Raw genomic sequence first — 14,018 nt, 5'->3', positions numbered from 1 at the left:
CGTGATGCCCCCAGTTTCTGTATTTTCATTGTTAGTGTATAAGAAAGCCACTGATTTATGTACATTGACTTTGTATCCTGCCACGTTACGGAATTGCTGTATGAGTTCTAGTAGTTTGGGGGTGGAGTCTTTTGGGTTTTCCATATAAAGAATCATGTCATCTGCGAAGAGAGAGAGTTTGACTTCTTCACTGCCTATTTAGATACCTTTTATTTCTCCTTGTTGTCTGATTGCTGTTGCTAGGACTTCTAATACTATGTTGAACAAGAGTGGTGAGAGTGGGCATCATTGTCTTGTTCCTGATCTCAACGGGAACGCTGCAAGCGTTTTCCCATTGAGGATGATATTTGCTGTGGGTCTTTCATAGATAGATTTGATGAGGTTCAGGAATGTTCCCTCTATCCCTATACTTCGAAGTGTTTTAATCAGGAACAGATGCTAGATTTTGTCCAATGCTTTTTCTACATCAATTGAAAGGACCACGTGGTTCTTCTCTCTTCTCTTATTGATTTGTTCTATCACATTGATTGATTTGCGAATGTTGAACCATCCTTGTAACCCAGGGATGAATCCCACCTGGTCATTTAATGTGCTATTCGATCCTGTTTGCTAGGATCTTTTTGAGAATCTTAGCATCCATATTCATCAGTGATATTGGTCTAAAATTAAATACAGTGGAAAAAAGACAGTCTCTTCAATAAATGGTGCTGGGAAAACTGGACAGCTATATGCAGAAGAACGAAACTCGACCATTCTCTTACACTGTACATGATGATAAACTCAAAATGGATAAAAGATCTCAATGTGAGACAGGAATCCATCAGAATCGTAGAGGAGAACACCGGCAGTAACCTGTTCGATATCAGCCACAGCAACTTCTTTCAAGATATGTCTCCAAATGCAAAGGAAACAAAAGCGAAGATGAACTTTTGGGACTTCATCAAAATCAAAGGCTTCTGCACAGCAAAGGAAACAGTCAAAAAAACAAAGAGGCAACCCACGGAATGGGAGAAGATATTTGCAAATGACAGTACAGACAAAAGGTTGATATCCAGGATCTATAAAGAACTCCTGAAACTCAACACACACAAAACAGACAATCATATCAAAAAAATGGGCAGAAGATATGAACAGACACTTCTCCAATCAAGACATACAAATGGCTATCAGACACATGAAAAAATGTTCATCATCACTAGCCATCATGGAGATTCATATTAAAACCACATTGAGATACCACCTTACACCAGTTAGAATGGCCAAAAGTAGAAAGACAGGAAGCAACATGTGTTGGAGAGGATGTGGAGAAAGGGGAACCCTCTTACACTGTTGGTGGGAATGCAAGTTGGTGCAGTCACTTTGGAGAACAGTGTGGAGATTCCTCAAGAAATTATAAATAGAGCTTCCCTATGACCCTGCCATTGCATTATTGGGTATTTACCCCAAAGATACAGATGTAGTGAAAAGAAGGGCCATCTGTACCCCAGTGTTTAGAGCAGCAATGGCCACGGTCGCCAAACTGTGGAAAGAACCAAGATGCCCTTCAATGGACGAATGGATAAGAAAGATGTCCATATACACTATGGAGTATTATGCCTCCATCAGAAAGGAGGAATTCCCAACTTTTGTGGCAAGATGGACAGGACTGGAAGAGATGATGCTGAGTGAAATAAGTCAAGCAGAGAAAGTCAATTATCATATGGTTTCACTTATTTGTGGAGCATAACAAATAGCATGGAGGACAAGGGGAGATGGAGAGGAGAAGGGAGTTGAGGGAAATTTGAAGGGGAGGTGAACCATGAGAGACTATGGATTCTGAAAAACAATCTGAGGGTTTTGAAGGGGTGGGGGGTGGGAGGTCGGGGGATCCAGGTGGTGGGTGTTGGAGAGGGCACGGGTTGCATGGAGCACTGGGTATGCTGCAAAAATAATGAATACTGTTATGCTGAAAATATAAAAAGTATTAAAAAAATCATTGATAACTTGATAAAGTAATATATATATATATATATATATATATGTATATATACATATATATATATATATTGAGTTACTTATTTCAAGAGATGGTATGACCCAGAATGAAATATGCTTCAGAAATTGTTTAGCTAAATTCACGGATGACAGATTCATAGTGTGTTACTGAGGAAATGGATGTCAGAGTGCAAGATTCCCATGTGAGACCCTGGACTAAGGCAGCAAATGCTGATCTGGCAGAAGATGGGAATTCCTTCATGAAGAGGAACAATCTGGATTAAGTGGACACAAACATGCATGGTTTCTAGTCATACCCAAGGAAAGTACGGCTTGATCTTCCTATGCCAAGGAGCCTCTCTCCATTTAATATTAATTACCTTTATGAAATATTTCCTGATTATAAAAAGGACATATGCAGCTCTGCCCACTACATACAGAATTACAGCCTTAGAGACTACATACCATTACCTTTCTAAAGGCTAAATAGAAATAAAAATAAACAAACATTGACTTCTGTGACAAAATACTCTTATGCACTTTAAAATAAAACATCAATTATATAGCACTTTGGTATAGAAAGGAATTCAGGTAGGTGTTCGGAAAATTAGCGTCTGTGGAATGCTATAAATAGCAGCACTACTTTTCTTTTTTTTTTCTTTTTTTGCTATGAATGCCCTTCAGTTCTAAAAATAATTTTCATTTTATAGGTGACTTCTTATTATTGATTTTATAAATCAATTGCACAAATAATTTCAACTATCCTGTCCAAAGAGACAGAAATGATTACATGAGCGTGATGTGTAATTTGAAACAACTGAGGACTGACTGGTTATACTTCTCCACCACTCAGTATGACCTTCTGAGAAACTACCCTTGAGAAACACCAAGACTCTGGTGTCTGTGTACCTAGATTGACACCCCTTGTTCACCCACAGGCTTGTCACCAGCCGATTAACAAGGAAACATTCTGACTCACAAAAGGCTCATCACGCCATTATAAGAGTAAGGATTTTCTGCCTCAAAAGGGAAATGCTCTGTCTTTGGGAGAAACATAAAAATCCATTCATTATGAACAGCCTGAATATTCATTAGGATTCAAAGCTACAGAGGATGTGAAGAACTAACTTGCTGGGAAAAAGAAAAGGCTGTTTGTTCTTCACTGAATAAAATGGATGATGTGAGGCCCTCATCCCCTTTCTGGCTCTCAGTGGAAGATTTCATTGGCCTTAAAAGACCCCAAACTTTCCGTGTCACATTTTACTTCTACACTGAGTTCTCACATGCTACTGTGCCAAAAGCTAAACCTTAAAATCTGGGGGGTGGGGTGGGGCAGAGCTTCTAAAATAAACAGAAATTGATCTTACAAAGTGAAGAAAGCAGGTTCCCACTTCTTGTTGAGCGTTAGGTTCTGGATGCAGGCATTCTTCCACGACTTTTGAAAATTCCTTATGTACAGCAAGGATATCTTCAATGTTTGAGAACAGCATCTACAAATAAATATAAGTGCAATAATGAAGCAGGTAAAAAAAAAAGTCCATGAGAGGATGGTATTCTCTTTCCAAGCTGAAAATTTCAGGGCATGCTTATCCTTTCCACCCACCCAGAGGACAGAGGACCAATTTTGTCTGGACATCCTTTCTACTCCTACACAGCTCTGGGAATCAGGAACCCATTCCTGGCTCTCAGGAAAAGCCCGAGTGACTAAATCCAAGCATGACAGTCCCAAACCCATTAGTGAGAATGGGCAGCAGGTAACATAGTGCAGGCAGATTTGCTGGTAGGCTTTTCAGAGCAAAGGCTTCTTTGGTTCTGGAACGGCATCCTGGAATGGACAGCTTCCCCTCTGGAAAGGTGCTGTCTGGAAGTGATAGCTTGGACAGCTACAACGTCATTTTGCAGGGATGAGAGGAGCCATTCCTGGGGCAAAGTGGATAACCTGAATGGCAAAGTGAAGAGCTAGACAGAACCTGGCAATCTTATCGACCTCCCTGAGTCACAGGTCCTGAACCTTCTCTTCTGTCTGGAGTCCCCAATTGAGAGCTGAAGTGTCTCCAAGTCATTTGAATAATAAGTGTCTTTTGCTTGAGACCTAAAGCACACAAACTAAAATGCTCCCATGGTAAGAGAATTTGAAAGTTCATTTTTAATTTATGAAAAAATAGTCAGAAGAGCCTATAAAAATCCTTGGGAATTTTTTATTTTTTGTAAAATAAAACAGCAAATCAGCACCAAAAATAAACATCAATAATAATTTAGGCAGCTTAAATGAATAGTAATGTAGTGCAATTAATTTTCATTTACCTCCTCCCCCCTTTACAAAACCCTTCATCATTTTCCTTTCCTGCAGCCTAAAAGGAAGGGCTTATACATGTGTTTCTGAGTTGAAGACATTATGCAGACATTATCCGTACCACGGAACCACTCAAATCATTTACCCTTGCCTTCCTAAGCCACATCTGGCAATTCTTCCACTTAGGGCTCTATTCCCCCCTGCTCACAGACACTGAGGTTCTTGGTCAGGAGTCTTTTCAAACTGTCCTAAGGCCTTGGCAGAAAGTTGTTCCATGTCTTCTCACCATCCTTATCAGTCTCTGTTTCTTTTCCCAAACCCTCTTTCCCTTTATCTCAGGGTTGCCCACACAAGTAACTGGAGCAGAACTTATAGTGGAACTGAGGAGAAGCTGAAAAGCCTAGAGTAACATCCCACAGAAGAAATTTTAACTAAAAGGGAATGTGTACTTGGGTTAAGGGCTGACTATGCCTCCTCACCTTTACTGTTTCTTTTGTTACATTTTTATCAATTTTTGATGCTGCACACTGGTTCATTCTTGTAAGAATGCCTGCATGAAACAAACAAATAAAAAAAGATTTTGTGAAGGCAACATTAGGTTAGTAAAATAACAGGGTATTGATTAGAACTAAATTTTTTGTAGGAAGCCAGAGTTTAAAAACCCAATAACTACTGAGAATAATAGTTTTGTTGTAAAAAGTGAAACCCTGGTTCACAGTGGTTTTTCCCTGGGAATTATATCCTTCAGAATTTGGGGGCAAGACCAAAAGTGACCATGTATATACATGAACTAAATTTATCCATCACAATCTCATTGTTCTGTGGTAAACAGGATTCAAATGTTTCCTAAACTTCTAAGTCTTGTGAAGTACAAAACACCAAAATCTAATGAAAAATGGGATTTCTGATTTTTAAAAAAGGGAAGGGGTCAGAAATTCCAAGGTGATCCTTTGGAACTAAGATAGACTGAGAAAGACTGAGGGAAGAAGTAGGGAGTCAAAGATAGAGAATGAAAGAGAAAGAGAGAAAGAAAGTGACTCTTCAAGAAGGAATGAAACAATTTCCCTTCCCTTCCTAACTACCCCCTGCCAAGTTTTAGAAAGCCAGATTTTGCATTTCTGGGATCAAGTCAGGGCTCTCCAAAGCCCTATGGTAGACAGAAAAGTTCCTTAGTATTTCAAAGATCTGGACTCTCCTTAATAAGTCATTAATTAAACTTGGACCCATGACCAAGTAAGCTATTATTTTTGCAAACGAAGAAAAGAGTAGAAAGAGCTTTTTATATTGGGCCTTAAAAGAGAAAGTTTGGAAGGAAAAGGAGAAGTGACTTTCCATGCAGTCACTTGTGTCCTCAAGACATTGCTCATTAGCCACCTAGTAACCAGGTGAAATCATTGTTTCCCTGTCTGTCTTAAGAACTTCAAGTACTACCAGCCAAGTTGGGGTATGAGTACATAGCCCATCAATCCCCAGGGCACACAGAGTCTCCAAGGAACCTCTGGATACTATATCAAACAAATGAAGATTAAAGTAAGAATCCCATTTTTGACATGCTATATTTACAAAGACTTAAGAGATTAAGAAAGCCCAGTATTGCTCATAATGTTCCAAATCACCCTCAAGCACACTGGAGTAAGAATATGAAATGGCACAGGGGCGCCTCCGTGGCTCAGTTGGTTAAGCATCCAACTCTGGATTTCAGCTCAGGTCCTGATCTCTGAGTTGTGAGACAGAGCCACACATCAGGCTCTGGGCTGAGTGTGAAGCCTACTTAAGATTCTCTTTCTCCCTCTGTCTCCGCCCCTCCCCCTTCCCTCTCTAAAAAAAGGGGGGGTATAAAATGGCACAACATATCTGGGAATAACTTGACCATATATCTCAAAATTTTAAATGGGCATACCCTTTAACCCAGAAATTCTTACCTCCATGAATTTATCTCAAGAAAAATTTTCAGATAAGATGAAATATTAATTACAAAAGTGAAAACATTGGAAACAACATAAATGCCCATTCAAAAGGGAATCATTTATATAATGGTACATGCATATTACAAAATACTATGCAGAACTATAATCATAAGTGGAATGTGACAAAAATTTCATAGAAATATGTGTAAATAGATGTCTATAAAATATTGTTTCATGAACAAATTTATCAAACAGCTTTCTTGATAGGTACACACTTATATGTACACACAAATACATATTACACACACAAGCATATAGGCATAAATATACTTGTGTAATGGCAGTGTGCATTCATACTAAGAAAAAATATGTAGCACATATCAAAATGCAACAGTGGTTAAAGTGACCTTTGTATACCTCCTTATGCACAGAATATTTGGCTGTGAGCATACTGTAACATTAGTAAAAAGAAAAGCAAAACTATTAAAAAATGAGCCATAGGACCTCATTCCTAGCATTAGCTTCAAACTCATCTCTATTCCTGATTCAATTAGTTCATGTTTCAGTCTATAATTACGAAGCCACATCAATACTAACAGCCTCAACAGAATGAAATAATTCGGCTGAATTAAATAAACTTAATAAGAAAGTAATGGATGTCTTGTCCTTGTTTTTTTAATTGGAAACTTGTGATATGATTTTTGAACTATTATCTAGAGTTAAGTAAAATTACTCATGAAAAGAGATTTCAAATTTCTGACTTTGCCCATTTTAATCACTATCAGTCTCATTTTTAATTTTAGATTTGGTTTTGTACACTCATATCAAAAAGGCTCCATCAGTTCTTTCCACTTAGTCTTAAAATAACATGGTGGTGTAGTCGCCTAGTTTACATTTCGTGTTGACCACACAGTAAACAGGTAACCTCTCATGCAAGCAAAACCGAAAGTTCACCTCTACATTTATAAACCTTTTCTTAGGAGCTAAACTCAATCACATTCTGAAGCCCATGAATTAAAGTAAGGAGACAGTACGAATGGATCAAAATATGAGTTAGAAAGGCACATACAAACTAAGAAAGTAAACTGTATCTTCACCTGACTTTTTATCTTCTTAGCCTCTGTGACAACATGGAACTTTTTGTTTAACTGTATATGAAAGAAAACCTGGAAATTGTTAACATTTCTGATGAGGCATTTATCTTTCTAAGAGCTTCATTTTATACACATCGTTCAGTCAGATTTCAGATAGTTTGCCTAGAGCACAAAATCACTAAAACTGACATTCTTAACAAAACATGTAAGTCTTCTTTCCCTAAGATAAAGAAAAATAACATGTTTTCAGAATCCTCTTGTAAAAACCAGCATCTACAAAGTCCTTTCAGTCTTTGTAATTGGAGCATTTTTCTCCAATTAGTCATTAATACCTAAATACAAAAATACATGAGAGATTTCATACACTGTTTTATCTCTGCATTCATTAATTCTTATTGGTCCAGAGTTTCATCAGAATTAGGTCATCTTCACTTTGATATGAATACATTGAAAGTAAGTACTGGAAAAAGCTTGTAATGCCAGTGGTTCTCAAGCTTTTTATTGTGCATGAAATTTGGAGAGTTTCTTCTAATTGCAGATTGCCCTATCCCCAGAAGGTCTGACTCAGCAGACTAGTTGAGGACCCAGAAATCTGCACGTTGGTAAGTTCCCCAGATGATTCTGATGCAATTGGTATAGAGACCACATCTGATGAACACTCCTGTGAGTTTATTCTTCCAAAGACTAAAGAAACAGACCGCGAAGAAATAAGTGAGTCTCAATAGCAAAAATGGGTTCAGTTATTTCTTCTTTATTTTCAAACCCTATGTCAGCTCCCTCTCTTCACAATAACCTCTGGATCTGCCACTTGGTGTTCCTGATCATCATACCAGAGGATACCGTTTGGACCATGAACCTCAAATATGGGCTGCATAAACGGGGCATAATATGTCTGAAGGCTAGGGAGATGCAGAGACCAGTGACCTAAGACAGACTACATTGCATTTGGAAGAGGTGAGGCTCACAGTTACCCTTTCTTGTGCCTTCCAGCTTGCGGGTGTGTCAGCATGAACTCAGTTTGCCAGCATTCAGCTAACAATGATTACACAACACATTCCTAGATTCACTGCAGTCAGGGGCTTCTCTTTCCCTACACCAAGAACAGAATTCTTCATCTCCTCTTCAGTTTCTTCCATTTTGTTTTTTTCCTACCATGTATTTGTTAAAACGGGGTAAATGCCATATATTAATTAAAGCTTAAGAAAGCTAAAAATGTCACAAATGTGCTACCAAGAGAGTAGAAGGAAGGAAGAAAACTCATGAGGATAAAAGAGAGAGAAAACAGCAATTCCCTTCCTCCATGTCTGCCCATCTGGGCCACTGCTTGTTGAAAGGGTAAGACAAACTCCACGATGAATTTCATTCTCAGAATGTACCAGTTTACTTTATAATTCTGATGTACTAATTTATCTCCTTCAACTCATTTTTGTCCTCCCCACTCTTCCTGTCAGGCACGCACAGTAGATCACTCTTAAAAGTCACACAGACATGTTCATTGCTATAACATTTTCAGATAGTTGTGGATATTCTTCTTTAATACAACACCAAACTTCATTAAGTGGTCATTTCTTAAAGGGTAGTCATGATTTTTAATCTGAAACCAACGATATCAGTGAACTCTCCACACTCTGTTGCATTAAAACCAACTAATCTATCTGCAGTTTGAAGGGATCGATTACATATGCTTGATGCTGTACTTTTTTTTTTTTTTTTTTTAGCAATGATTCACTGGGAGTTAAATATATCTTCAAGATGTTAACACATTTTGTTATTTTATATCAAAGAAAACCCACCATCACAATAGTTAATATCAGTATCCAACTCATTAGAAAAATCTGTAGGTATTAGGAAAGTATCCAGCTCATAGATATAAATTTTCCAAAACTCGAAGTTTACTTGCAAACTTGAATTTATCATTATCAACAAGTACTATTAGTTGTTTTTCTTGAGGTGAAAAGCTTACTTCATTCTTTTTTTGAAAAAAAGTATCTGCCAAATGCCTGAGTGCCCTGAAACTGAAACATAGTTTATCTCACAGTTGTTATTTCAAGTAAATATAATGTTCCATAGCAACTCAATCACAAATTCTAGTCCCTGGAGACAACCATATTTTTGAGTATGCAGCAGAAGTACTAGGTATACTTCCCATTTCATCACGCAGAATATTAAAAAGGCACATGCTCAAGAGTCAGGACTTAATCAAACTCATATTTTTTACAGCTTTAAGTGAAATTGGCATCCCCTTGTCACTCCCTCATGAGGGAGGACCAGGAAGTATGTAGTAGCTCCTAGTAGAATTTGGTGCCACTGCTCCATTCACACTAAAACATCAGCAGTTTTACACATGACTGATTTTCCCCCACCAGTGTGAGCAACAGCACAGTGGGGCAGAAAAAAGCAAATTAAGTCTTAGTCTTAGTATTACCACAAGAATAGCTTTGACCTTCTATATTCTCCAAAAGGATTTTGCAAAATCCCAAGAAACTGCAAAGCACACACTGAGAACCACTGTTTTAGGCATATAAAACATATCAAATAAACAAAATAGTCAAGAATTTCTGCTCTTATTCTAGTGGGAGGAGGCAGACAATACGCAATAAACATATATTCAGCATACGAGAAGCTAGGTGCTAAAACTGAGCAATGATCTTACTGTAATAATAAAAACATATCTACACATATTTGAAAAAAATAATAATTATTAAATGTTACCAAACATTTAAATTACACCAAGTCTCTGCAATCTCTTTCAGAAGACATGAGTAGAAGAAATATTTCCTCACTTTTTTTATGAGGCCAGCATCACACTAATACCAAAACCAAAGACTTCACAAGAAAATAACAGACCAATATCTCTTATAAGTATAAAAGTTCTAAGCAATATATTAACAAATAAAAGCCACAAATGTCTAAAAACAATTGTACTCCTCAACCAATGGGAATTTACCATAGGTATGCAAAGCTGGTTCAACATTCTAAAATCAGTTAATGAAATCCATCACATTACCAGTCTAAAAAGAAAAATCATATGATCTCATCAAAAGATGAAGTAAAAAGCATTTGACAATTCCAACACCCACTCATTACAAATACTCAGTAAACTAAGAATACAAGGGAACGTCCTCAACATTATTTTTAAAAATCTTAAAAAAAAAAACCCTACAGCTAACATCATATATAAAGTGAGAAACTAGAAAATTTCCCATTACAATCAGGACCAAGGCAAGAATGTCTCCTGTCACCACTCCTTTTCAGCATTGTCCTCTATTTCCTAGCTAATATAATAAGACAAAAAGGGAAGTAAAAGGCATATAGGTTGGAAAGGAAAAACAAAACTGTCTTTATTCACAAATGATATGATTATCTATGTGGGAAATGCAAAAGAATCAACAAAAAAACCTCCTGGAACTTAGAAGCAATTATAGCAAAGTTGCAGGATACATGGTTAATATACAAAATTCCCTCACTTTCCTCTGTGCCAGCAATGAACAAATGGAACTGAAATTAAAAACACAATACCATTTATATTAGCACCTCCAAAAATGAAATACTTAGGTATAAATCTAACAAAATATGTACAACAGGAGGAAAGCCACAAAACTCTGATAAAAATATACCAAAAAAGACTAAATAAGTGGAGAGAGGTAGTCCACATTAATGGATAGGAAGACTTGGTAATGTCAAGATGCTAGTTCTTCCCAACCTGGTTTAACACAACTTTAATCAAAATTCTAGCAAGTTCTTTTGTGGGTATCAACAAAATGATAAGTTTATATGGAGAATGAAAAGACTCAGAATTGCCAAAACAGTACTAAAAAATAAGAAAAAAGTCAGAAGACTGACACTACTTGATTTCAAGGCTTATTATAAAGCCATTATCAAAACAATATGGATTTGGTTAAAGAACAAATAGATAAATGAAATACAACAGAGAGCCCAGAAACAGACTCACACAAATATAGTTCAACTAAGCTTTGACAAAGGAGCAAAGGCTATGCTATACATTGGAGAAAGGACAGTCTTTCTAACAGTGCTGGGAACAACTGGACATCCACATGTAAAAAGACAATAATAATAATAATAATCATCATCATCTAGACACAGACTTTACATCCTTCAGAAGAATTAGCTCAAAATGGATCAGACCCAAATATAAAATACAAAACCATAAAGTGCCTAGAATTAACATAGGGGAAAATTTCTAGGTGACACCACCGATGGTGATGACTTTTTAAGATGTAACACCAAAGGTATGATTCATGAAAAAAATAATTGACAATCCAGACATCATTAAAATTAAAAACTTTTCCTCTGTGAATGACAAGAGAAGAAGACAAGCCACAAACCAGGAAGTATTTCCCTAAGAATTATATGACACATGTGATTAAAAAAAAAAAAAAAAAAAAAAAAAAACACATTGTCCAAAAGGTACAAAGTAAAACTCAACAATACGAAAGTCAACAATGAAATTAAAAAATGGGCAGAACTGAACAGACCCCTCACCAAAGAAGATATACTCATGGCAGATAAGCATATGAAAAGGTGTTCAAATCTAGTGTCATTAGGCAGCTGCAAATTAAAACAATGAGATACTACACACCTATCAGAAAGGACAAAATCCAAAATACTCAGAGTGCCAAAAGCTGGCAGGATGGCGAATAATCAGAAACTCTCACTGATTGCTGGTGGGAATGCAAACTGATACAGCCACTTTTGGAAACAGTTTGGCATATTCTTCCCATAAATGTTCTTACCATGCCAATTCAAGGATCGTGTTCCTTAGAACTTACCTAAATGAGCTGAAAATTTATCCATAACAAAACCTGCACCTAGAAGTTCATAGCAGCTGTATTCATAAATGACAAAAGTTGGAAGCAATCAAGATGTCCTTCAGTAAGTAAATGGATAAATGCGTCCAGACAATGGAATATTCTCAACCTAAAAAAGAAATGAGCATGATCTGGCCCCTCCCTCCTCTTGTATTCTGTCTCATCCCAGCTTCCCCATTCTGGACCACTGCCCACTCACAGCCACCTCTCTGCGCCTCCCCAGCAAGCCACACCTACTTTCCACCTTGACACCTTTTCACAACTTTCTTCCTCTGCCTAAAACCCACTTCATCAGGCTGCCTCCTGCTGTCACTCACTCCTAAGCTTCAGGTCTCTCATGGCCATCCAGTCTAAGTGTTCCCTTTCCCACCCTCTATCATTACCTACCTACCCCATTACTCCACTTTATCTACCCTATGGCACTACCTGCTCCTCCATGTCCCATTTTATGTATTAGTTTACTAGTCTCCCACATTCATACCAGAGCTTTGTGAAGGCAGTCTATCTGTTTTGTTCACTTGGGTTTCCCCAGTGTCTCCCAACAATGCCTAGCACTTGGTAAGCACGCAATAAGTTTAGTGGTATAAGTAAAAAATATTTTCTTTACTAGATCTTCGTTTCTAAAGACCACCAGACTGTGTAGTATTAATTCCCCTATTGTATTATCTTCCCAGATATTAGAATATATCTAATCATCAGCAACTTAGAGTATAAAAATATCATACAATTGCTTTTCTTTTTCATCATCATATACCAGGGTATCTCAATATTAACACTCTGGACACTTGCGCCAGAAAAATATTGGTTGTGGGGTTTGTCCTTACATGTAGGATGTTTAAGAGTTTCATGGCCTGCACTGACTAGATGCTAACAGCAACTACCATCCCAGTTGCAACAACCAAAAATGTCTCTCCACATTGCCATGACTCAGCACCACCACAGTGGTGCAGTTGAGCATCCCTGGTATATACAATCCTAAAATACCTATAGCACTGTTAAGGAGATTCACAAATTTGAGACTAAAAGCATCTGCATTATCAACATCTCTGGGCTACATTATAAAAATAAGTAATTTTTTCTGGCTTCCTGGGCTTTAGCAATGTCCCACAATGATTTCGTTAGATTATAAGTAAAAAGTCCACCACATTTTTATAAAATTATTAGGCAGAGTTTAAAGTTCCTTTCAAACAAGGCGGAATTTTTAAAGCTCCCTTTGTTGTGTAGTTTCAACTCAGACACAATGAACAACAATTATAAAATACTTTGAGTTTGCATGTCTGTTCTCCATCAGACTATATGATGCTACAGAAAATGTATGGGCAGCATGTTTTCATCTTTTGGAACAGATATTAGTTTGTCCCTAGATTGCCATGACAACATTCCATCCGTATAAAACTCCAAAAACTGAGAGAATAATAAATCACTTGTCACTTGTTCAGTAGCACTGAAGACTGACCCTCTTGGGCATCTATCTCTCTACAAACCATTAAAAGAAAATATATGCCACCCTGGGTTACTCAGATAGATGCCTAAAAACATCACAGTGATACCAAACACTATGTCAATATCCAGACCAAAAAAATCTTGGAATGTTGGTGTTTTTCATGATTCAGAATCAAAAGGATTTATAATGTCATATTTGTTGAGAACCTATTAATATATACTTAATTTCCCACAAAAGATGTTTTATTCTTTCTCAAAACAACTATTATTCCAAAATTAACATCACCAACATCTAGGCGAAGATAATTTTTCACCATACAACCATACTTTTTAAACTTCCTGGGCTGAAACTTCCCTGGGATTTGAGGATAATTAAAACATTATTTAGTGTTTTCTGTTTGACCTCAATGTGTTAAAAGGCAGCATGACAGAACTGTGCTCTTCAGGACTTCTCAGGGGAAAGAATTCATGAAGGATC

At 37.2% G+C, this 14,018-nt stretch overlaps 1 protein-coding gene across 1 annotated transcript in view; it reads right to left on the bottom strand.

Moving 5' to 3' along the window:
• Positions 1 to 12,493, bottom strand: part of LOC131827841 (phosphatidylinositol 3,4,5-trisphosphate-dependent Rac exchanger 2 protein-like) — a 50,620-nt gene extending 38,127 nt beyond the window's left edge. The window contains exons 1-4 of the mRNA XM_059168848.1: positions 12,489 to 12,493; positions 12,059 to 12,114; positions 4,747 to 4,817; positions 3,342 to 3,464 (exon numbers count right to left, since the gene is read on the bottom strand). Coding sequence (XP_059024831.1) covers positions 3,342 to 3,464; positions 4,747 to 4,817; positions 12,059 to 12,114; positions 12,489 to 12,493 — 255 coding nt within the window. The remainder of the gene's footprint in view (positions 1 to 3,341; positions 3,465 to 4,746; positions 4,818 to 12,058; positions 12,115 to 12,488) is intronic.
• Between the last annotated feature and the right edge of the window lie 1,525 nt (positions 12,494 to 14,018).

This window comes from Mustela lutreola, chromosome 3 (assembly GCF_030435805.1).
Source record: "Mustela lutreola isolate mMusLut2 chromosome 3, mMusLut2.pri, whole genome shotgun sequence".
Lineage (NCBI taxonomy): Eukaryota > Metazoa > Chordata > Mammalia > Carnivora > Mustelidae > Mustela > Mustela lutreola.
This window is presented reverse-complemented; position numbering and strand designations above follow the sequence as displayed.